Genomic DNA, 25,694 nt, shown 5'->3' on the forward strand with positions numbered 1-25,694 from the left:
AAGAAAAGGTTTCCTTGACGCTCTTGGTGTGCCAAAGATCCTCTCCTCATATTTTGGTTACTCCCCTGATCCACTGTGTAGCATTCCAAAGCACCTTTGCTGGCCATTTTCCTCACCCCTCTGTCTTTCTCCTGCCAGTGCTGGCTGCCCTGCCGCACTGCTCCTGGTGCTTTTGATGGGGCAGAAGTAGGAGTCATGTTGTCCCTGCCTTGTTGTCCCTGTTGTCCCTGCAGTGCCTGCCAGGCAGAGGCCTTGCATAGGCAGCGCAGGCTGGACTGCATCACGTGCAGCGGCTGGCTCCACGCAGCAGGCTGCACACCCCTGGGCCCTGCTCCAGCAAAGCATTTAAGCACCTGCTTACCCCTAAGCTTTGGAGTAATTCCTCTGGCGTGAGCTAAGCACGGCCGCCTCGTGCTTCCCACGGTCTTCCCTTGAGAGGGTGCCTGGCCTCCCCACGAGGCAGACTGCTCCCCAATGACCCCTGCATCTACTGTCATCCCCTCTAGCACTGCACACATGAATGGGCTCTGTGCTGCTCATGCTGCAGCTCCCTCCCTTCCCAGCTCTGCAGAGACATGACCAGGACCCAGATCCCACATCGCAGCTCCCATACCATGCATGTGTGCCCCCAACCCCATGCTCACCATCCCCTGCAGCGCCGGCATGTTGGCAGTTGGCTACCCCCCTTGAATCCCCCTCTTCTCCAGGCTATATGTGGCATTTCCAAGCCCTGACGGCCTCTCCGAATGTTTTCCATATTTGTTCAGCCTCCTCCTCGGTTCAAATACCGGGGAGGACTGGGGCGGCACAGAGCGCGGTTCGGGGGGCAAAGAGCCCTGGCACACACACACGCACGTGAGAAGCAGCATGGGGAAGAAGGAGAAGAAAGCCCAGCACAATGCAGCCCACAGCGGGGAGCAAGGCGCGGACTCCGGCCACACACAGGAGCCAGCGATGAAGAAGAAGAAGAAGAAGAGCAAGGGGGAAACCAAAGCTGGCCGGGAGGAGGAATCTCACACGTGTTGTTGGTGCCGTTTCCCACTGCTGTGCGCTTTGTTGCAGCTGGCATTCGGCGTCGCTGTAACGGTCCTGGGCTTCCTCATGGCAGGCGTCAGCTCCTCCCTGCCGGTCAGAGACACTCCGTATTGGGCTGGGATCATTGTAAGCATAAAAGCCTGTTTGTGCATAAGACGCCTGTGCCAGCATTAATACAAGCTGCATGCTGCTGCACTTCAGACTAACCAACTGCATGCACCATGCCGGGCAAGTTACGCTAATACAACTGCTCCTGAGGTTTAACGTCTGAATGCGCTCTCCCAGAGAAGCTGCAAGATAACAGGACCTTTAGTATTCCTCCTACAATTTGCCAATAGACCTTAAATAAAACTTAGCTAGCTGTGCGCTAGATGTATGGATTAGCTTTTGCTTTGCAGAGGGCTCGTGCCTGGTGATGCTGAAATAAATGCTGATTATTACAGTGTCCCCCCATTTCCCCACTGAGCCATGACAGCTGGGTAGAGGTGTGGGAGCAGAACTCTCACCTTTTAGCGTGGTGTGCTGGTGGGAATGAAGGAGGACAAATAGCAGTCCTTCCTTGTGGCATGGAAGCTTTTCTCCCCGCTTCTCCCCCTGGTCCTCAGCAGGGATGAGACAACATGTGGCCATGGAGAGCAGGAGTGATACATGCAGTGATGGGGACAAGGTCAGGTCCCACCAGGCATGTACAGGGACATGGGGGGAGTGTCTGGGTGTCCCCAGTTGTCCATGTGCTCAAGGACACTGGCAGGCTAGGATCTGCAATGGGTATTTGTGCGTGCAGCCAGGAGTTGGACTTTGGGATCCTTATGGGATATCCAACTTGGGATACTCTATAAGTCCATGATTCGAGTTGATTAATAATTCTGCTCTCTGATTCATGATTCCACTCTGTGCATTCCATGATACAAGCTTTTTTCCTGAAAGCATCAGGCTTCAGGGAAATGTATACCAGCGTGTTAGCACTGCTTTGGGTGCTGTTAGACTGAAAGAACTTCCAGCAAGTGATTTTGTGTTTAGGTACTTGCAAGATTTCCTGGTGTAGTAAACAGTGCTGGTGGCACTTCACATAAACATAGCTCCTTGCAGGTCAGAAGATTCTCTGACCACCCCAGCTGCTGGGGACAAGCATCAAGACCTTTGCTCCCAAGCAGAGCAGGAGCTCCACTTGCTCATCACATCCTTCTCATTTCTCTTGTGACAGAGGAGACAGTGAAGAGTTTTAATCTGACCCATGAAAGCTGGGGAAAGACTGAATATGGCTGAGGTAGCACATGACCAAGGGTATGAGAAAAGTCCTTAGCCCTGTGAACGTTACCAGTGTCAGAACTGTGTCAATCTGGGGCATCCATAGATGTTCACACTCTCAGGGACACCTGGGCCTCCACCACTGTCACTGCTTTCTGAAGGCTGAACTGCAGCCCCCAGCAGGTTTAGAAATACCCACCTACAGTGGTGCCACTGGCATGTCCAGGAGTGGATCGATTCCCCCTCAGCTCAAAGGAACTTGTTGTTTTTGGTACTGCTCATCCTCATAGTGTTGTTAGGGACTGTGTGCTGAGCAGATGTGGTCAGAATGTCTTCCAGCATTCCCAGCAGAAGGCAAGGAGGATCTGACTCTGCCCAGGGGGTGGATGCCAGCAGTGTGAAAGGGAACCCAGTGTTAGGAAGGAGAGGTGCTGCTCCCGAGCCTCTCAGCAAGAGCACAGGTGGAGAACAGGTTGTGTTCAGTGTACAATGAAAAAAATACTGAGCTTATTTCAAAGGGTCAAAATGCAGGAGGTAGGAAGTGGTGCTGCATTTACTTTGTTCTTGTGCTGTGATGTCCCTGTGGGTGTGCTTGGTGCTCACTGACACACTGATGGGCTGGAGATGGCCAGGAGCTGCTGACCTGGAACTTCTGGGTATGTGGTTCTTGGGGTGCTGCTGATGGACTGCAGTGGGGAGCTCATGAAGTCTGGCCTCTGCAAAGCTGGGGAGGGAACTGGCTGATAAAGGAAGGCCCTCAGCTCGGACCTCCTTCATGGGGACAGATGGGCTCCTCTGGGGCTGCTGGGAGGGCAGGTGGGTAGAGGACAGATGACACATGTGGTGCTTGCACAACAGAAAGTGACTTCCCAAAACTCATCTACTTGCACAGAGAAGAGCAACAGAACAGAAAGATGTGGTGTAAAATATCAGAGCATATTTGTTTTAGTAGCATCCCACTCAAGTGCTCTTTTTAAAGGACTTGATTAGTATTCAGAATCAAGAACTTAAAAAATCTATTATTGAGACCTTTTTAGCAACATTAGAGATAATGGGTGAAGCACATTCCTAGTGTTACTCCAATGGAATTACACCAGGGCAGGATCTGACCCTACAGCTGTTAATGCAGGATGGCAGAAAAAGGAAGGAAAATTGCTAATGTGTTAAATAGTCCCTGATTGATGGAAGAATTTTTTTCTTCCCTATTAGTGTCAAAATGGTAACACTGTTCCCTGCTGAAAACCAAGTGCTGTAGTGTCTCAGCATGAACGAAAAGGAACTGTTTTAGAGAAGCTACTTGAATGAATCCTCCTGAGGCAAACCAAACTGTGCAGGGTAGTCTGGATCAAACCGATTCAAAAGCTGAGTGCCCCAATAGCACAGGCCATGGCACAGGCAGGCCCACCATCCTGTTGGTGACAAGCACGTATTCTGCCAATGGCAATCAAGTGGGCCCAGGGCACTGTGTCCCCTTGATGCTCCAGCCTTTGGGTGAAATGACTGCTGCACGAGGGAACAATACAGAGATCTTGCATCACATCAGAAGCAGATCGCTGTGAAACCCAGTCAAAACCTACCAGTTTCGTGTGCATTTCATCTGAAATCCTTGGGGCATTACTCAGAAACCAAAGGAAAGGTTTATCGACAGAAACCACGGAGCCTGTGTGATTTACCACTTCTGCTTTAATATCTCTGCTATGCTGCTAGGGACTTGCAAACAAGTGCGATTAAAACGGTGAGGGTGGCATTCACTTCACCAACATGGAATCATTTGCAGCAGAGATGTCCAGATCTGCACAAAAACACCACAGTCTACAGCTTCATGACACCTATCCCGAGCACCCAGAATCACAGCCTGGACCACGCTGTCAATACTCTCCTTTTTTATTCTGTTCTGGAGGCAAACTTCACAGCTGCAGCCAGGACTGCTGGTTTTTTTTCCATTTCTTCTGCGTCTTGCCACTGACTTGGCATGTAGCTCTGAGCGAGTTACTTAACCTTGCCAAGGCTTTGTTATTTCCCCTGCAAAGTGGGGTTAATGATGGCCACCTGTCACCCTTGCTTTGAGATCCTTGGATGAAAAGTGTTGCAGGAGCAGTATATATTAATGTTGCCCTTTTCATTCTTTTTCATTAGCTTGTGGCCTTTTGACATCCAGAAGAAGAAATGGTGCTTTTCTCCTTGAAAACCTGCTCTCAGATTATTTCCACTGTGATCTAAAGCAGAGGCTACCAGAAATCTCGCAGGCACACTCCCTTTCAGCCCCATTTTGCAGACTTGGGCAGTTGAGGAAGTTAAGGAAATACTTGTCAGAAAAGATTATCTGAAGTGTTTATTATTTCTGTCAGGAGGTTATTTAAAATCCACTGAGACTTCTTGGACCTGCTGGAACGAGGCTGTGTGACAGGGCTGGCGGAGAACTTGTTGGCTTTCCTGCCTCCGTGGTCTTCTGATGCGTAGTGCCACGTGGGACCATCTCCCACGGCTGTGTGTCCTATCAGTGCTGATAACCGAGATGTTTGTTTAATTGATGTACTCCTGCGTGTGAGTGACTCAGGTGGCAGGGCCTGCCACCGGCTCAACACGTGCTCGTGAGCTGGGCAGCCTGGGTGCCAAAATCAATAGTGCTGCCTGCAACAGCCTCTGCTCTTCTTGTTTTCAGGGTTAGTGTCATGGTGGGGCCCGGAGGGAGGATGGGTGATGTTACAAGCTCTCTGCACCCAGCAGCCTCAGTGTCTTGTACAGCTTTCCGCATGCCACTCCATCACCTTCAGTTCCCAGCAGAGCCCCAGAAGTGGATTTTGAAACAGCAGGAGAGGATATCTTAAGAGGATGGGGGTCGAGATTTTCACCTTAGTTCAGCACTGGCAGGGTTTATAATTGTTCAGGAAGAGCTTTGAGAACACTTGTGAGACGTGCTAAAGGGATGGAGTTCTGCATATAGGTGTATGTGGAAAGAGGACAGTGTTGTGACAAGTGGCATCACTGAGAAGCTGGTGTTCAGCATGGCTACCTGCTCGAGGCCTAGGCTGGGTTTGCTGCACCTGCAGCTGCCCCTACCATTTCATGGCCCAGCTCAGTGCCATGAAGCATCTCAAGGACCACCTTCTCCCTGGCATTGCCTCAGGCATGTGAGTCTCTGTAGATGTTTTCTCCAAGAGTATTTCATGTTATGTAACACGGCAAATCCATACTGGTAACCCTCTGGCTGTGCAGCAGCAGCCCTGCCCAACACCAGGCTGCCATCTCATGAGTCAGCATCCATCTTGTTTTCTTGGGGGGGGGGTGGTCAATAACTGGGAAACATCCCTAGCCAGAGCAGGCAGCAACCAATCCCCATCTACATTGATATGGAGATGGCTGACTATTTAAAAACCTCTGGAATGTGCTCTCTTTCAATGTCTGAAAGGAAAGAGACACTTTCTTGTTAGCCCTGGCCCCATGCTGACTTTTCTCTGTTATTGCTTTTGACACCTCTTCCTGCAGCAATTGTGGAGGTGGCTTTCAGTCAGGCTTTGCTTCCTGTATAGCCTTGCTGGGTTTTTAACGTTCACTTGTTATGAAAGAAACCAATTTCAATTTTTAATAAGAGAGGATGCCTAAAAACTTGTGCCATCAAAGCAGCAAACGGAGTAGATAGCCATGCAGGCAACTTTTTTTATACAAGCCAGCTTCAACTGGCCATGGGCAAACATCAAAAGGTTGGAGGGAGGACTGCCTCCAAGTTCAGGTGTTTAATTGAGCCTTCTCTGAACTGCCTGAAACTCCAGATGGGATGCAATGAGTTACACTGCAGGAATAGGCTCTGGTGAGGTTTCTAGTGCTTTTTTATAGCCATATAATTGTAATGCACCAGAGCTGATCTCTTCACAGCCCTCTGACCTTAAATCTCATCAGTTTCTGAGACTAACTATGCACTGCTGTCTGATTAAATGAAATCCATGCTAGTATTTGGACAAGGCAAAGACTGGAAATAGTTGATGGGAAGGAATGCCTCAGGGTCCCCATGTCAGGGGTCCATGCACCCCAGGCCCATGTGGTCCCAGGGTAGGTCTGTGGGCAGGCACTGAACTGACACAGGACACCGCCGTGCTTCAGTCCCTGGTCCTCCTGCAGCTTTGGGGGGAAGGAGGGAGGACATCAGAGTTCCTTCTCCAGTTGTGTCTGTTTAAAGAGCCCATCCAGGGCTGTCCAGGCAGCTTTCTTTGGCCTAGGTAACCTTTTGATTTTACAGAGATAATGGATTTCTATAGCTTCCCAATCGTGGTCACATTCCAAACTGCAAGTCTTATTTGCACAGCACTTTCAGCCATGCTATGCTCCTCCCATTGCAAATCACTGCTGGCTCTGGAACTTCTAATTTTTTTCTGTTTGGTTCCCTCAGGCACTGGATTGCCAGCAGGGTATTTCTGACTTAATAGCGATACCAGACTGCTGCTACAGCTCCTGGCTTTGTTAGCGATGGAAGCCTGCACGCTGCTTTGCCATGGAAAACTAAGTCTTACTCTGGGACAAGTGACTCTCATCCCTGCTGAGCAACCAGCATAAATAGCAGAGATCATTATAGAAAAATACGGCTTTGTTTGATTGTGCACATTCTTGCAGGGGTTTGATTCCTTTGATTGCCTTCCAAGATTTAAAAGAAAGTCTCGTGTCTACCGTGTTGTATTCTTGCAGGGCTGGAAGGGACCTGTAGTGAAGACACCATTAGTTTAGTCTGTAGTGGGGCAGGGATAGTCAGGTGTCATTAGTTTCTACAGAGGTTGAGAGAAATATTTCCTAGCTGATGATGACCTTTGCCTGCAACCGCAATAAGCGTGCACATCATTCTCATTAGAGTTATTATTTCTGGAAGTAATCTACATGCAAGACTGTCCTTAATTCTAATGAGAAATCTATAAGAGGAAATACCACTCAGGAGCAGTACTTCTGTGTGGCAGACTGACTTCCTTTGCACGTGGCGGGGAGACCCAGGCTGACCCGAAGCTAATAAAAGTGAGCAGTTAAAGCTCCTCGTAGTACCTGCTCTTACTGTAGTTTCCTCAAACCTCATAAAGCAAATAAGCATCAATGTCACTTTCTTTAACACTCTGTATGGATGTCCGATGTTGGAGATAATCCTGTTTCATAATGGCAAAGTCAACAGGTATGTTTTCCTTTTTGCATCAAAGTCTAGTGGGGTTGTTAAGTTAATTAGATAGTGTGGCTTTCTGAATGCAAGGACAGGAGCTAAGCCTTGCCATAACTGATAAGGTGATCTGTCAAGGACAAGAATCTCCAAAGGTGAGCCAGAAACTTCAGAGACAGCTAAAAGATATAACTTCTTTACCCTTAACTCTACAAATAGAAGGGTCCATAGTAACTCATAGCTTGAAGGGAGTAACTATCAAACAACTTGTCTATAATGAAAATTTCCTCCCAGTTCTGTTAATAACAGCTCTTCCCCTGAAGTTGGAGAGTTTACATTCCTGCTAACAAGGAAGAATCCACCTAGGTTGCCGTGGGTCCCAACAGTGCTACGTGGTGTTACACTACTTGTATTTGAGAGGTGTTGTTTTCCGGTGTATGTGCTTTTTGACTTCTGAATGTTGTTGTAGGAGGTTCTTGCTCACCAGCCCCAGTGCAAAGAGCAGACGGGTGACAGCCTTCCTGTGTGAGTGCTTGCAACATTTGTCAGGTGCTGTGGCATAGGCCCAAAGTGCATCTTTGCACCAGGCTTTTGCCTCCACCCTCCCTTAAATTCTTGGTGGATGCTTCTGACTTTCCTGTTTTACCAGCCACACGTGCCCAGGTTTCCAAGATGCTCTGGGTCAGAGGCCCTTTGCTGTAGAAAGCCACCTAGTATATAGCAACACTTGGGCTAAAACTGTAGCAACAATGAGAAAAAGCAGTTTCACAGATATATAATGGAGAGATAGAAGCAGATTAGAGCAATCTGTGGTTTTGAAATTTGTCAAAATAAAGCAAACCACATTAATATGCCAGTGTGCAAAGGTACTGACTGTAAACCACAGTGGAAATTGGTGCCATACATGTCTATTTCCCTCAGTTTTGTTCATTACACAACCATCTCCATCATGGCTGTGAGGTGTCCTTGCACCTCCCATACACCTTGTGACAGTACTTATGTGATCAGACGTGAGAGAGGTGCGGGGAGGTGAGGGTAGGGTAGCAGTGCCTGCTGGCCTTGTCCCATGCTGCTCTGCGTTGCCACCCATGTTTGTCCCTGTCAGATGATGATGAGCCTGTTTTTCTCACTTGTGCAGCTTTTAAGATGAGCTGGTGCTCGTCAGTGTGCAGGCACAGAGTGTGTTTACCAAAGCCTTGAAAATCTAAAGAACTCTACCCTTAGGTCCCAGCAGGTGCAAGAATCCTGCCAGGCACTTAAGCTGGAGCACTCACTCCTATACACCTTCAGGATCAGGCCCTATTTCCTGTTGAATTCTGATGGTGCTTGATTAAGTTCTCATGGCAGTGGGCTCTAGATGTCTTTGTGGTCAGAGGAACCCAAAAAATGTTTAGTTCTATTTTCATTAAGTTTTTTAGCTCTGGGATGTTTCTGTCTAATGGGAAGAATGTTCCAATCAAAATGAATAGCACCGATGCTTTTCAAGAGCAAAATACTGATTTATTTTTCAACCAATTATAGTATAACCATTTTCTCTGGATTGTGAACTGTGATATTTCACATGGTGTACCCTAACCATAATTAAATCTGTACTCTTTGTGAATGCATCTGTATCACATTCAGGTCTTTTTCTAGACAGCACTCTTCTATATTTAAGTGCTTTCCTTGGATAACCTTCCATGTCACTACCTATTCAGCAAAGGGTGTGTTTGTCTGGAAATCTTTGAAATAGGATCTTGAAATAAACCCGAGCTGAGATTTACTCAGCATGGAAATGCATATTTCTAGGTTTCCAGATAAGAGCTACAAGAGCTGATCTAATTAACTGCTGTTCTGTAGCTCTTATAGAATCTATCTTATTTGTATAACAAATGTGCATCGATTGATGGCAAGCAAGTGCTAAAGCGAGTTCAATTGCATTTTATGTTGTGTGCTTAGTCAATAGGGCAGAGGAAGCATCTGCTTCACACTGGGATATTGTGAGGGCTATTGGAGCAAAGGGATGCAGGATTACCTCCTGCACCTTCCCAGGCAGCATCGACCGCAGCTGTAACGTGCCTGCTGCAAGGCAACAGTCTTAGTCACTTAGTGTGTCCTGCCAAATATTTACAGAAGGATTTTTATGGTTATTCTATTGCACTTCACAGGCATAATTCAAAACGGATCTATTATTAATGTATAAAATAGAAGCATAAAGCTGTTTTCTGTATAAATGTACCTCGCTTTGGTTTGCTCTGTTGAGTGAATTTACCTTTAGAGAGCAGAAATGTAAAACATGTGAGGGCCATAATCCTCAGCAACGTTGCTTTTTGCCATCACTCACAAAAATGCACACCTCTGGTCTGAAAAAAAAATAAATGTAAGCATATTGTTATAAAAGAAATACTTAAGCCTTCTGTATTATCCTGGCCAAGCCTTGCTGGAATCCCGACCCAGTGTAATCTTCTATAAATACCCCTCTATAAAAGCACCTCTCCGAGTATCTCAGTATATTATTTAAATCCCAGAGGAACTTCAGAAAGCACAGGCAGGAATGGAAATCCCTTTCAGCAACAGCCTTTTGTACGGGAGCTGTCTGAAGAGGGAAGCCCGATCCTGCAGTGCTGAAAGCCTGTGGGGTTTTTGCAGGAGTTCTACAAGGCCCCTAATTTGGTAGGGGAAAAAATAAATCCAGGCTAGTGGGAGGAAAAGCTGTCATGAGTGCCTGATCCTGGGCCACGTTCCTGCTGGGAACGCAGTGGGGACACGGTCCCATGATGTTGCTGGAGTCACCCGATGGCCAGCCTGGCCCTGGGTTCACGCCAGTGTAAATGCCCACCAGCAAAGCAGATGTGATTTATTGCTCATAATGAGATCCTTTTAGCAGCAGATACCAAAAAAAGTTTAGGCCTGGCTTTGAGTGGAACAGCCCCTTGGGTTTCACATGAGTCTGCGCACGTAAGGTTAAGCACGTGTAGGTACGCGTTTTTTAGCGCTCGCTGCAAGTTCCTTCCTTTGCTGCTGCTGCAAGTGGGGAGTTTATTGTTTGGACAGTGCTAGAGATGTGATCTCCTTAAGATTTAAGTTTTATGGGGATGCTAATTGAATTAAAAGATTAATATTCAGTGCAAGGGACCAAGGACATGGGTGATTAATCCTGAGAAATAAAACATGTTTGTGTCACACAGAAGCACTATAGGGGGGAAAAATACCAGCACTGAAGGACCTTTGACAAGAAAGGTTGTTTTTTTTTTCCCCTGACAACCCTGTCAGCTACTGCTGTCAACAATAAAAAGAAGAAAACAAATAAATTGAAGGCCATGCGTAAGTCATAGGACCAGGATATAAATACACATGACATGAAGAGGAGTAAATAATACTGACGCTTTCTTTGGAAATGTTCTCAGGCAATACTTCCTATTCATGTCTTACTGAAATGACACGAAATAAAACTTTATGGGAGAAAGTGTTATTAATCACACCGCTTCTTGAGAGACGTGACTACCTGTGTATTCAAAGGCACTCTTCCTTTACAGGGCTACTGGCTGGTACCCTACATCAACAATGCGGATATAAAGAAACCTGGAATTTTATTCATCAGATTGTAAAAGAAGGGGAGATGATGTAGGATCCCAAGCTCATGGTCCTGTCCCTGAGCAAAGGCACCTAGGCCTGGTTTTGTCTGAAGAAGGCAAACGGCATTACTCAGGGGAAAGAGAAACCCTCAAATTAATGGCAGCTCTTCAAAACCCTCACAGTAAAATGGAGAAAAATAATAGGTTCTTATTCCACTCATTGGGAATTTAATAGTTACTAGTTGCTACTAGTAAAGAGGGCAAGGCTTGCTCCTGGTCATGTGTTAGGACAAGCTTTAGCTGGCTGATCTTCGTTGAGGTCCTCAGTAAGGCTGACTGCACTTGAGATCCTACTTTCAGGCATGATAACAAGCACACGTGCCATCGGCTCACCTGCTTTTCCAAGGCAGCCCCATTGTGCAGCATTTCCACCACGTGTAGCTCCAGCCTATAACACCACCTATAGCCTACAACATCCTCTCCTGCTGTGGGTACAGCCAGGATGCCCTGATCCATCCCCAGCAGCCCCACGGTGGCACCTGGGACCAGCTCTAGCACTGATGTCCATGCTGCAACTTGTGTCTGGTCATGGGAGCTGCCACAAAGATGCGGTCTTGTTTCAGTGTGGAGGTTCTGGCATTCATCATAAAATACCATGTGTCTGCAGGCACGGGGATCAGTTCACCATCACCAGGGTTTCTCCAACAGAATAGCACAGCTAGCACAGCTGAACTCGTCATCTGCATGCCCTGCACATTTCTGCTTTCCAAAAGGCAAGGGCATGCCTGAGACCCAGCAAAACTCTGTCAGAAACTCTTTGGGAGTTTAAAGGAGTAAGTGGTCAGATTTATACTGCTGCCAGATGCCAAAGGACAGAGCAGAAATGTCATAAATCAATGTTAAACAGTCATTCACATATTCCAGGCAGGCTGATTTCAACCTTGATTTTATAAGGTAGAAGTTAAAGGAAGTCTATTTATGAAAATGATGGCAACTGGCATCTGCCCACAGCAAGTGAAAAGCCCAGTAAAATTCATAAGGCCTCCAGTTGGGTTCCTCAACACTTGGCCAAGGAGGAAATATTGTCCATGTGGGACCGCCTGGTTCAGTGATTCCCCAACAGTGTTTTTAAGGAGTGGTGAGCCATGGGGTTTCTGCATGCTGCCCATCCAAATGAGAGACAAGGGGGACAAGGCAAGTTAGTGTGGCATTTGGGTCTACAGGTCTTGTGACCTCTTGTGAGGTTTGCTTACAGATTCTCCCTAACTGCAGTAGACTCTTGACTGGAGTGCTTGACACTATAGGGGCCTGAAAAGCACTGCTTAAAAAAGGAAGCTGCATTTATCAGGCTATTTTATGCATTCCTCAGAGCAGGAGCATCCCTCTTTATAGGGCTGGAAAATGCCTACCAGTGAATATTGGACTCTTCCAATATGTCTAAATCTTTAGAATTAATAATAAAGGCAGCTAAACAAATACTAAAGTGCACAAATACTTTTCTATCACTGTTAATCATCATAAATTACTGCTGCAGGGCTAAAACACAGTCTCGGACTGTAGGGAAGATGTCCTGATTGGTAGGGTGTCCACTGGAGGAGAGGTTGAAAGACCCTGCTATAATCTGGGCTGCTTCTTATCCAGAGGCAGCAATGGTTACTGACTTACAACCACACAGCTCACACTGGTGACATAAAAACCCTGTTAGCATCCAGTGGTACATAGGATGGTGCTCTTTGGGCTTACAAGCCTAACTCATACATCTTCTGCTTCTTTTTGATAGTGAGTTACATGGACAAAAACTCAAAGATCCTGCAGGAATGTTGCCAAGCTGTGACTTGGTAGGTCTGATTCACAAAGCCTCTCTGGGTAAGCTTTTTGTGCCTTGGAGTTCATGAAGTAGAGGTTAAAGCTCTTCCCTTCTCACAGTCCACATGAATGAGGCTCTTGCACATACAGCTGTAGCCCCTTCGCAAACCATTTGACTTACATACTGCTCCTTGAGTTACAGTCCTGCTAACAAAGAAAGATCTTTGGACTTGAAAAACGCTATTATTATCGCTGTTATTATTATTGCTTTTGATATTTTTTGACGCATTCTAAATCTTTTCCCTCACAGGTCTGTGTGGTGTCCTTAGTGGGATTTGTTATGCTTTGCATTTCGTACCAACCCGATGAAAAGACATGCGTGCAGTTCACAGTAAAGGTACCTTGAGTTTCTGTTATTTCTTTTTCCTCCCATGTCATTAAATATAATCAGAAAAGTTGGTTCTGGGGATATTTTTAAGACCACATTAAAAGAAGTGAAAATACACCTGAAATGCAAGAATGGTTTTCTGGTATTTTCCAGGCAGATAAGGAAGAAACTGCAGTCTATAAAGGGGAAACTCTGTAACAAATATTTGAAAACACAGCAAGATACCTTTTTATAACTTGCCATATTTTAAGTATATCAAGGAGATTCAGATCAACAAAGCTGAAATATTTGAGGAATAGTTTGCTGAAAGATGGGCATTACTGATTAAATAGAGGCATTCAGAGTGTGCCAGGTAAGAATTAGCGTGGGGTAGAACAGGTCCAATTATGTTAAAGCTCAATTTTTACTGCAGTCTCAGAAGCATTGCAGCATCTTCCCTGCCATTTTCCTCCTAACCATCAAATAGGAAATGGAATGAGCACAGATGCATTAAAAAGCGTGGCTGGAAATCTCTGCCCACTCATCTTCCTGTCTGTGGAGAGGTCTTCGCTTCAGAGTACAGCTCCTTGTGCAGGGTCAGGCAGTGACAAACATGGAAAAGCATTAGCAAGCAGCAGGAACAACCATTCTCCCATGAAGAAAAATCCCACCTGAACATTTGTGGCTCTGGGCAGCCTGGTCTGCTGGTTGGTGGCCCTGAATATGGCAGGGAGGTTGAAACTACATGATCATTATGGTCCTTTCCACCCAGGCCATTCTATGATTCCATGATTCTATGATCACAAGAGAGGTACTCGAGCTGAGCACCACGTCCATCCTGCTTCATTTTCCAAAACCATGCTTTGTTGATGCCAATAACTAAGAAAAGAAATGCTTAGAATGCTTGTTCCAAATGGGAACTTTCTAACACCATTTACTTGGGCTGCTTTTCCTTGTTATTACAGTTTTGAGGGCTCTTAATATTTTGCAGACACATAAAAACCAGGAAAAAATACCAACACAAGCAGTACAAAATAACAGTGATTATTAACCAAGAAAGGTAGAAGGAAATCAAACACAAGGAACCTGGCATTCATCCTCCCTCAGAAATTAGGCCCTGGAGTGTCTTTTGTGCCTTGTGCCCAAGGTTCATGTGGGGAGAAGGATTGTTTGGGTTGTTATTGGGTCTAGTCTTGTTCAGTGTCTTCAGCTATGACCTGGATGATGGGATAGAGAGCACCCTCAGCAAGTTTGCTAACGATATGAATCTGGGAAGAGCAGCTGATGCACCAGAAGGCTGTGCTGCTGTTCAGTGACACCTGGGCATTCTGTAGAGTAGGGTGGAGAGGAACCTAATGAGATTCAGCATGGGAAAGTGGACAGACCTACACCTGGGGAGGGATAACTGCATGCATCAGTACAGGTTAGGGGCTGACTTGCAAGAAAGGGGCTCTGAGAAGGACATGGGTGAACTGATGGACAGCAGGTTGGCCATGAGCCAGCAGTGTGCCCTTGTGGCCGAGGAGGCCAATGGTATCCTGGGGTGCATTAAAAGAGCATGGCCAGTAGGCTGTGGGAGGTGATCCTCCCACTCTCCTTTGCCCTGATGAGGCAGAGAAATACTGTGCCCAGGTCTGGGCTCCCCAGTTCAAGAAAGACAGGGAACCTCTGGAGAGAGTCCAATGGAGGGATACAAAGATGATGAGGGGCCTGGAGTACCCCTCTTATGAAGAAAAGACAGGTACCATTCAGCCTGGAGAAAGCTGAGGGAGGTATCTTATCAGTGCTTATAAATATGTAAAGGGTGAGAGTCAAGTGGATGGGGCAAGGTTCTTTTCAGTGGTGCCCAGCCAACAGGACAAGGGGAAATGGGCACAACCTGGAATGTAAGAAGTTCCATCTGAACGTGAGGGAAAGTTTCTTTACAGCAAGGGTGATGGAGCATTGGAACAGACTGCCCAGAGAGGCTGTGGAGTCTCCTTCTCTGGAGATAATCAGAAGCAGCTTGGCCAACTTCCTGTGTAACCTGCTGTAGGGAACCTGCTTTAGGATAGGGGATTGGACTAGGTGATCTCCAGAGGTTCCTCCAAACCTTGCAATTCCTGTGATCACACACATGCAGCCCTGGGTGATTTTAGCCCATCCCCTGGGTCACCCTGCTCAAGGTGATTTGAGCCTAAGCCTCCACAGCCTTCAGAGGAATTCTCCAGAACCATGTCTGCAAAACCTGCTGGTTTCATCCCTGATAAGCACAAAAAATCTTTTCAGTTATCAATTCGATCCATCTTAGATGCTTTATTATTTATATATATATATATTTCAGAGCAAAACTATCACCAGTATATAGGGATGAAATATTTCTCCCTTGTATAAGGAACCCAAGGGACAATGAGCTGCTAAGCTCTGACCTCATTGCATGCTGTTTCTTCCCACTTCCTTTTTTTCCTTCTACTTAAACAGCAATCACTGGGTCTATCTCTATGAGGCCGCAAAAAACGTTTTTCCAGTGGCAAGTTCTGGTTCCAGAGCAGAGCTCACAGCGTAGTTGTGTTTGCAGTGCTGAGGCTGCCTCCAGCTCTGGCATGTGATTAATCTGCTGATGGGATCCAGCACTTGCTGTCTGGTGCTCTCTAACAGGCAGTATTTGCATGTGCTTTACCTTTGATATTTGGAAATGTGTTCATTTTCAGTGGCCTGCTAAGAGATTCCTCTGCAAACATCTTGCGAGAATAATACACTGTTTGGAAATTGCCCTACATCTCCGTGCATCTGTGTTCACCTCTGAGACCTGCCATAAGAGCTGCCTGTGTGTTCTATCCATACTGAAGTCTCTCTGAGATTTCCTTCCCTTTAGACACAATACAGGCTCACAGTACCTGGAGGATACTTATGGTTTCGGATTTCCTGCCAGTTTGTGCTCATCTTAGAAGTTGGCAGCTAAACGAAATACCTGCCAAGGAAGAAGCAGGCTCAGCACATGGTCTCAGCTTAACATCTCATTTATTAGGGAGGCCTGATTCTGTCCCCCACTGGCCTGAATCCAGGGATATACAGCCTGTCCCCTGGGGTGACAGCTGCATCACAGAACAAGCCCCATCCCTCAGAGAAGGGAAACCTTCATCAATGTTCATTTTCCACTTCCTCCACTTTTTAAAGCAGTGCTGTAAACCCAGCATGTCTTCCCTAGCAGGGGCTCTACTAGCCAGCAGTGCTCCCTTTTCTGAGTGCTTCATATGCAGAGGTGTTCCCATTTCCCAGCTTCACCCTTCCCATGCACCCTTATCTTGAAAGCTGAGGGGCTAAAGGATTTGTGTTGAAGAAGAACCACCCTCATTTTGAAGCTGCCCTTGGTTTAAGGCTGCAGGGGAAGTCATTAATAGTAGAAAGGAAGATCTTGCTGTAAGAATTGAGTTCTCTGAGGGAGAAAATGCACACAGAGCTTGAAGACCAGCATTAAGAGTAACTACTTTTCTTTTTTTTCAAGCTGACAGCCAAATAGGAAGATTGATTCACACCACAGATTTAAGACAAATACACCAGAAGTGTGAATTTTATCAAGGCACACATACTTGGAGTTTCAAGGTCACAAAAAAATGCTTTATATTGATAGTTTGCTTGTGGTATTGAGGTTAAGAGATAGGAAGAGAAGCTGCTGTTTAAAATAACATATTCCCAACCACACCATGTGTCTGACAGATAAGATGCCAAGAAGAATAAATGTTTTTACAGTGCTGAACAGAACCAAAATAGTATTTTGGCTAAACACAGCATATGATTTTAATGTACATTCACACATATTTCGTGTGAACAGCAAAGCAATTGCCAGCTCCTACCATCAGCAGGGAGGAAAATCCATATGCTTGGGTACCCAAAGGTCTCAGGTGTTAGCACTGATCAGCAACAGCTCCAGATGGCTCACGGGGCTGGGCTCTGCATGGATGCCCATGATGAAGGCTACCCCTATGTCAAAGCTGCCACAGGTGTAAGGAGAAGGAGGGTGGCCAACAGGCCCTTGTCCTTCTCATGCCATACCAGGGGCAGCACTGGCACAGGTTCTCACTGCATTTTGACACCTTTGAAAGGCTTCTTCTTCACGTTGATGTGGAAGTCTTCTCATAGGGGTTGGCATGATGTGCACTTCCTTGTGGAGATGTGTTGGGATCAGGCAGCAGAAAGGCTGGTAGCCTTTGCAAGGCTGTAAGTAGCACATCTGACACATCACTGCCCAATTTGCAAGTGTAAATCAGGTTTGTTTGGGCATGCAAAGTTTGAAAAAGATAGGAGTGACACGTGAACAAACTCTCAAAACCACCTAGCTCTCAGCACAGCCTGGGTTAATATGTCAGCCCAAACCTCAGTTTCCTTAGCTCTGCTTCAGGACAACTGCACTGACTTATCTCAGCTGATGATTCTAACTCTAGCCAACGCAGGGACAGTAGGGAAAGATGCTCCTTCCCTCTCTACAGAGCTGGAATACATTTTGGTGATCTTACTGAGTCTCAAAATTGTAGGGCAACGCTCATGTAAAACATGCAAGGCAAAACTGCTAGCTCTTGAGATGAACTATGTATAAGCAGGGTGCTGTATCTGCTTTACAACATTAGAAGTCCATGGTGTCTGGACAGTACACTGAATGCATGCACTTCCTGTGAAATACACGTTCATGTATTCCTTCTGTGTTCCTCATTCTCTGTCTAACTGGAAAATGAGTGAGTTCATTTTGTTTTATTTTAATTTTTGCTTTATTTCAGCTGACGTACTTTCTGCTGAGTGCCCTGGCTCTGGTTCTCTGTGTCGTGGCAGCGGCTTTTGCGGCCCACCATTATCTACAGATGACTAAATTTACTTGTGATACCATCCTCGAGTCCTGCCAGTGCAAACTGGACACCGCAGATCCTCTCAGCAGGACCTTTGTCTACCAGGATGCCGCTGACTGCAGCAGTGTCACCAGCATGCTCAGCCTCTACCTGATTCTGCAGATGGTGCTCAACCTACTTGCAGCTCTGGTGTGTCTGCTGGCGTGCTTCATTATGTGGAAACACAGATACCAGGTCTTTTATGTGGGTGCTCGGTTCTACCCTTTAACTACTACTGTGTGCCAGCAACAGAAAGTGTAGGGTTTGTGTTGGCAGGGCCTGTAGCCAGGGAATGGAAAATGTCAGCATTTTGCCACCATAGACGCCACACATGGATCAATGTTTTATAAGGTTTTTGACAAGGAAAAACATTCACGTGTTTAATGAATATATTTTTCAATCATTTTGTATGTCAACTCTTGCAAAAAAGCCCCTAGTGAGACTATATAGGGGTCACCTAATATTCTGAAGATACAACTGCAGTAATACTCACCAAAGAGCATCTTCAGCAGCCATAAACAGTAGAGCTTAAAACCATTGGGAGATTTTAACATTGAGAGAGCTTAAAAAATCACTGAGAACTCATCTGAAGGGCTATTACTGTTTAGACATGGGGCCTATTTCCCTCTCTAGTAGATACTCACTCTTGCTTTCAGAGAAGGTACACCACTTTCTACCAGATGAAGATCTTGTCCAAACTGCTTTATTATAATTATGCTGATAACGTTTAGGGAATATATTGTGTTTTGGATGTACCAATGGGAATTTACTGTATGGAAAAGGAAGAAAAGAGGTCAAGACCTCTCCAAATGCAGGCTGGGATCAGCAGCATTAGTGACTATATTGATGACTACCATATAAAAGGTGTTCCAGAGTGACTGGTGATAGCATCTACCCAACCCAGTTATGAACAAACACCAGTTTCAGTGGGTTTGCTGATGGCGATAGGGTGGGCAATGCTTCAGACCCCAGTTACATTACAAATGAGCACTCAGTGCTTTGTGAGAAAAGATGAACTTAAAGAAACCTTGAGCTGAGCTCCTAGGATGGAAGTCCCTAAATCACGAGTCACATTGAATGCCCTGCTGTAATCGCATGCTTCCAAACCCAGCATCAGACCAGTTCTGCCAATTCTCTGTGCCGAATGCATTTTTGGTGTAACTCCCCTGAAGACAATCAGCCTTACACACCAGCTGTGGATGTGGGCCAACAGCCCTGAAGGATAACATCCCTGCAACAATCCATGTTTTTAAAGTGGGATAGAGGGAAAGAAGCAAGAAGAGACTGCCAGCCTACCAAAGACATCAATTGTAAATAATGAGGGCAAGAGAATAACAAGTTCTTTAAAAGCAGCATAGAATAACAATCCGTGTTCAGTGCTCTTTCACCCTGAATGCATGACTCTGAAAGTGCTTTACACATTATTAGCCTTATACCAGGACGAGCATGCTGGCTTGTCTCTTCACCAGCCCAGCGTGTGCTCTCCATTGACAGGAGCAGCTCTGATCAGTAGCACCGGGCACTGCTGCCCAGTATCGACAGCAGGTCAGAGCAGCTGGCACTCACACACCATCATCGTTTGGGATTTCCTGGTCCCTGCCAGAGCCGGGGTATCTCTGAGGTGGAGCTGAAAAACCACGTGCCAGAAGAACCACACCACCACTGTTATCAGCAAGGAGGAAGCAAGCAGAATTTCAACAAGGCTTTAAACAAGCAAAACTTTCTGTTTCTGCTTAAAAAAAGAAAAAAGAAAAAAAAAAAAAAAAGAAAAGAAAAAAAGAAAAAAAAGAAAGAAAGAAAAAGAAAAAAGCCACCAGCGAGTCAAAAAGCTGGGCTGGCAAAAAGCTTGTTGCATAAGCATCTCTAATCCTACCCAAAGAGTGCCTTCCATGCAGCGATCACGCAGTGAGCACACATCACCCCAGGACAGACCAGCATGCTGCCGCCGTCAGAGAACTACAGTGTGGGTCACTCTCCTGAAGTCCACCTAGAGAAAGCGCTCATGTTTCTGTCACAGAAACTTCTAGCACAGACAGACCATCAGTCACCAAGGTGCTCTCTGCTAGATGTGAAGTTGGGACCTTTTGAAAATGGAAGTTTCAAGACCAGCTCCCGAACAGCCATTTTTTATGTACCAAAAAACAAGTGACGCTAGCAAGTGTGGCAGTAAGGGGACGTTTGCAAGCACTCCTGATGGTTGTCCACACATTGCCACCCAACCTAAGTCCCAGATTGGACTCTCAAGCATACTCAGAGACAGCACATAGTAGCCCAGTGAGGCAGTGAGGTGGGACTTGGTGTGGCAGTGGAGGAAGCAGCCCATCTCCTCTCGACTTTGGTGGAGCATTCTGCAATCAGCACTGGTGGACCGCATCCCATGTGAGACAGATACGTAGGTCTGGGGGCTTCCTCCTGCCCTTACCATCAATCTCTGCATCCCAATGGCTGATGAAGCCAGAGGAAGGCTCTGCTGGCAGAGCCCCTTTCTAAATGGCCTGGGTACCTGCCATATCTTCTGGGGCAGCCCCCAGGGATTTTGAGATGCCAACTGGGGGACTGGTGGGAAGGGATACAAAGTGACAGGGAAGGGAAGAGAGCCTGCTCTGCTTAGGAAGCCACTTTAATAACAACATTTTAATCACAGCACACTCCCTGCTTTGAGCCACCGCTGCCAAATTTAGTTCACTCTCTGGTGCATCACAGTGTATGTAACCCTTCACTCTAGAAAGAAAACAATATTTGTTGTATGCTCTATTGGTATTCTAATGCTTTATGAATAAATATGGAGCATTTTGATCTAGCAAAGAATAACTTCCGTATTTCCTCTTTATATAGCTCAAGAGCATAAAATGAAAACAGAGAGGAGAGACCAGGAAACAGACACAGTAGCATGTGGAAACATTTTTCTTCCGGATATAGTTTTACAACGCATTTTAGCCTCATTAGGAATTTCAGAGAGCGTTAATTATGGGATTAGCACCTAGCTCAGAACATTCAGACAGCTCCCAGCCTTTCTCAGTGCTGGGGAAACGTGTCTGGAGTGTGCCAGGAGGCACGGTGGGATTTGCAGGCACGGAGAGGACATAAGAAAAGGACTTCTTAAAAATGATTATTCCTGGAAATGTTTTCTCTCAGTGAATGGCACAAGATGGGGCAGGAGGAGACCACTCTGACACGCACAAATTGCGAGGGGCCCTATGTAATTTGCTCGCAAAACCCAGGTGTGATTCTCATTTGCACCCTGGCCACTTTATGCTGTTTTCACAGCATAAAGGGGCTGTAAAGACGGCATCGATCATTTTTACACCTACTTTATGGCCATTTTACACGGCTAAAAGGGCCCTTTGTGTAAATGAGAACTCGAGCCCTACAGGACTTAATGGAGAGGAGCTCTTTTCCATAGGCAGCTCGAGACCCTCCGATAGGGTCTATTAATGGGGTATAACTCTCCGTTGAATTTTATAGCCCAGCTTTAGAGAGCATCGGTCTCGATTAAATTCAGTTCCGCACAACTCTTCCAGAGGCTGTAAGCCCGGCTGACGCGGCTCTCCGCCGCTGCGGCACACATCGCTGCCGTGTGTGAAAGGAGAAGCGGCGGCCGCTGCCCTGCTCCAGCTCTCAGGCACTCGGTGCAGCGCTATGCAAATACCGGAGCGACAAGAACGGCAACGAAAAGGGAACCGAGACGCAGCGCCGAGCTGACATGGCGCACTGGCGGCCCGAGCGGGTGCCACGGTGGCAGGGGTGCGGAGGGCTGCGTTCTTCCTCTTCCTCCTCCTCCTCCTCCTCTCGCTGGCCCGGCACGAAGGGGAAGCGAGGCTCTCAGCCGCCTCCCGCCGTGCCTTCACGTGGTCCCCATCTGCGCAGGGCCAGCCCTGCGTGGGCATTTCTTGGAGCCCTGCCTGAAAGCCAGCGCTGCGCTCAGAGCCTGGAAACCGTCAGCAACTCACAGGACAATATTTTTTTTTCTTTCCCCTTTTTTATTTTTTTTAATTTATTTATTTTTGCTCGCACTACCAGCCAGTGCAATGCTTCCTCTGGGGCCTTTTGAAACAGAAAACACGCCGCTAGCGTGTGAGAGGAGCCACGGCTCACGTACTCTATATTTAGAAAGCCAGGATGTCGTACCTCCCCTTGAAATTTTCATAGTCCCCTGCACCCCACCCACCCACACACGTACTCGTGCTTGTGTCTGGAAATGTTTGTCGATATTAGCACGGGGTGTTGGCTTAGGGGGATTCAAGGGAGGTGCAGAGCAACAACAGCGGCGTGGCCCTGAGCACAGGGCCTCCTTAAGGATGTGGGGCCTTGGCTCCCTGGGCACAGAGATGGGAGTTGTGGTACAGCCCGGTTTTGAGGGTCCCAGACTGTGGCACAGCTCCTGAGGCAGCCCCAGGTTTTGGGGCGCACAGAAGCCCCCCAGAAGCGTTACGCCAGGTAGCGCTGAGCACGCAGCTGGCTGCTTCTCCCCACCTCCATCTGGTACAACTGCACTCACACATGGGCTGGCTGCTGCGGCACCTCGAGCAAGGCCTCACAGAAGGTGAATTCTGGGGCTGCTTTGCTCGCACAGCTACCCTAATAGCAATTTATTTATCTGTTCATTGCTTTTTGCTACCCTGCTGCCTCCTGCGATCTCTAATCTGTAGTGTTCATCCTCAGACTGGGTCTGTAACCGAGCATTATCAGGAATGATTGCATCCACAAAGGCACATTTTTATTCTTTTTTTCTTTGTCTAAGGAAACGGTCAGAAGACTCATCTAAACTTCAGGCTTGATGAGAGGAGATTTTTTTGTTTTGTTCCCCCAACAGCTGTGGGCAGCAATGCATGTTTCACTTGCTACCATACTCTGTCACCTTCCACAAAGCCAGCTCCTCATTACAGTGTAGCTCCTGAGGCGTGCTCACAGCGGCTGGCTGCAGGCACAGGAGGGAGCAAGATCCATCCCCAGCTGCTCCTCTCTTCACAAACCAGCCCTGGCTAGCGGGGTAGCTGCTCACCAGGGCTTGGGTGCTTCTGCTGCCAGCTGCAGGGCCACACCTCGCATGCTTTGCAAACAAGCTGAAGCCAAGCCAGGAAGGCAGTCTGCAGCAGATGATTTGAGCACACACTCATCCTGCAGTCAGATGCACTGCAACAGGCAACCACTGGGCTGACCTCAAGTGACTGGAGATGCAGAGTGACACTGGCTGAGGCAGCCCTGGCCTTGAGCACCTCCAGGGATGCAGCACCCACAGCTTCTCTGGGCAGCCTATGCCAGTGTCTCACCAGCCTTTGTGTGCAGAATTTCTTCCTCATACTTAATCTAAATTTCCTCTCTTTCAGTTTAAAACCATCCCCCCTTTGTCCCTTTCGGTATCCAGTTCAGTGTAGCATTTCTCTTCCACCAAAACCATGATGAGATGAAGCCTTTACTTGATCCATTGTGCATCGGGCTGGTGAGGAGCATCACTCTCGGGGCTGAAACCACACACACACACAGAGGGGTACAGCTGCCACCCTCATGTCTTATTTGGGACATTGTATTAGGCCTGCTAGGTGACAGTATTACAGGGATATGGCCCAGGCGATTGAGCAGCTGGTGACTCAGGGCCATCATGTGCTCCATCCCTGAAGCTACACTCATTCATACCACGTTGGTCACCAGGGATTAGGCAGGGTGGTTTGGGGAACAACTGTGATGAAAATAATTCAGAGCAGGCTTCTACACTTTCCCTTCCACTCTGTGAACCCAGGGTGAGGAGCAGCACGTGCACATGGGGAACTGTGGGGAGCCGACGGAAAAGCGAAAGCTTCCCGTCTGGTTTCACTGTCTGAGCCTGCCAGATTGCTGAGGAACAACAAAACAGTGCAGAAAACAAAGTATTACTGGTAAAGAAGTCAGAAATAGAGGCAAGAGTGTATCTGTGCTGGGTCCGTCCTGCTAGTGGGAGTCACATAAGCACCACAGTGCTGCATCAGGCAGGGACCAGACAGCCAGGCTTCTCACTTGATATTCTTCACTGTTGACACAGGAATTGAAATTTGTAATCTTGACCAGGAGGAATGGCAGCTTATGACTTGTGCTCACATATCCCTGTTTATAGTTTCAATATTTTCCTTGTGTACTGGAGGAGATGCGAGCAAAACGATCTGCTTCTGAATCAGTGGGAGTTTCATCTTCAGTTTGTTTCTAATAAAGCTTATCTCACTTGCTGTACTCGGATCTCCGTGTTTCCCTTGTGGATGAGTGTTTTGTTCCACATCCTCCACTGGCCCTCTGACCCCGAATCATCAGTGGCTCCGGAAAAGGCACCCAGGACAAGTGTGAGCGACCCCCACTTTTTGCCCCACAGATTGCAAAACAGCCTCGGTGATTACTCCTGAACATTCCTGAAAGTGTGCTCGAGTCATTGATCACACAATTGTTTGCAGCATCTTGGTTGTGTGAGTGGGTAGGCTCCAGTCCTGCATGTCCTACCACCCAAATCCTTGGAGTTCCACCTGAATAAGGGAAGATCCAAGAGCATCAGGCAGCCATCAAGAGGTATCCATCCCATGGGGCTTGCTCTTTGCAGCACACTTCAGGCTACCCAGGGCAGTGATCATGGCCCCAAGCTGCCGGAGTTCAAAGAACATCTGGGCGGTGCTCTCAGAAATAGGGTTTGAATTTTAGGTTGTTCTGTGTGGAGCCAAGAATCAGACTGAATGACCATTGTGGATCCCTTCCACCTCGGGATATTCCATGAATCTGTGATTTTATGATTCCAACAGTTAGTGGGGGAGCGATGGCCATAATGTGCCTTGGTGCCTCACTACCTTTTTCCATGAGTGTGCCCAGGAGAACAACATGGAGCCCACAGTTATGGGCTAAGGTTCCCTGGGGATCGGTGCAAGCAGTGCCCTTTACTTTTATGCATTTTTTTCCTACCAAAAGTAACATGTTCACTTGGAATTTAAAAAGGGTTTCAATGGCCTTGAACCAGTACGTAGGGAATTCATTCTCACATGCTGTGGGCTAAGCAGTATTTCCAGTGCTTAATACAAAGCATTAATAGACTTTCTGTATCACACTGGAGGCAACACTAGCTGTTGGAGAAAGTGGGTTGATTAAGGGGTAAAAACACAAGCAGTTGTTTACCACAAATCTTTCCACATGATGGTCTCAACTGAAGCATGCTGATTTTGGACAGTCTTAAATAACACAGCCTCTAGTATTGGCAGCAATGTATATGAACGAACTCAAGAGAACAAGCCTGATTTGAAGTCTACTGAAATCAGTGCATCGACTCCTCCAGGACTTCCCCATAGGAATCACCCTGAGTTTAGAAGATGTTGCAGCTCAGTGCATTGGTTTGGGCTGGATATTAACCATGTATTGTAGTGATTACTTTGGGAAAAATATACTGACACTGTCAATGAGACAAGTGAAAACATAGGGGCTGAAGCTAATAGGCATAACACCAAATGAAAATCAGATGGCTCAAGGATAACTGAACAGTCAAGGGAAAATGCACCCATTTATAATGAGCTCCCTTTGCCCAAATGAATTTCATAGTGCAAGTTGTGATTTTAAGAGGAAGAGAAGAAGGATGTCAGGAACATATTTCAGGCAATATGAGATGAAAAAATAAGTGGCTTTTGTCCCATCGGTACACATGTGGCGCAAGCTGGGTCAGAAGAGTTTAAACCTGGCTTCCCCTTGCCTTTCTCCTGCCT

The 25,694-nt window shown here is 46.9% G+C and overlaps 1 protein-coding gene across 1 annotated transcript; it reads left to right on the forward strand.

The window, feature by feature from the left end:
• Positions 1-712: 712 nt before the first annotated feature.
• Positions 713-19,729, forward strand: SSPN (sarcospan). Its single transcript, XM_072344447.1, is given in 4 exon segments — positions 713-734; positions 737-1,161; positions 13,082-13,168; positions 17,890-19,729. Coding segments are annotated over 4 exon segments (900 nt in total). The 3' UTR covers positions 18,256-19,729.
• The last annotated feature ends 5,965 nt before the right edge of the window (positions 19,730-25,694 follow it).

Source organism: Excalfactoria chinensis, chromosome 1 (assembly GCF_039878825.1).
Source record: "Excalfactoria chinensis isolate bCotChi1 chromosome 1, bCotChi1.hap2, whole genome shotgun sequence".
Classification (NCBI taxonomy): domain Eukaryota; kingdom Metazoa; phylum Chordata; class Aves; order Galliformes; family Phasianidae; genus Excalfactoria; species Excalfactoria chinensis.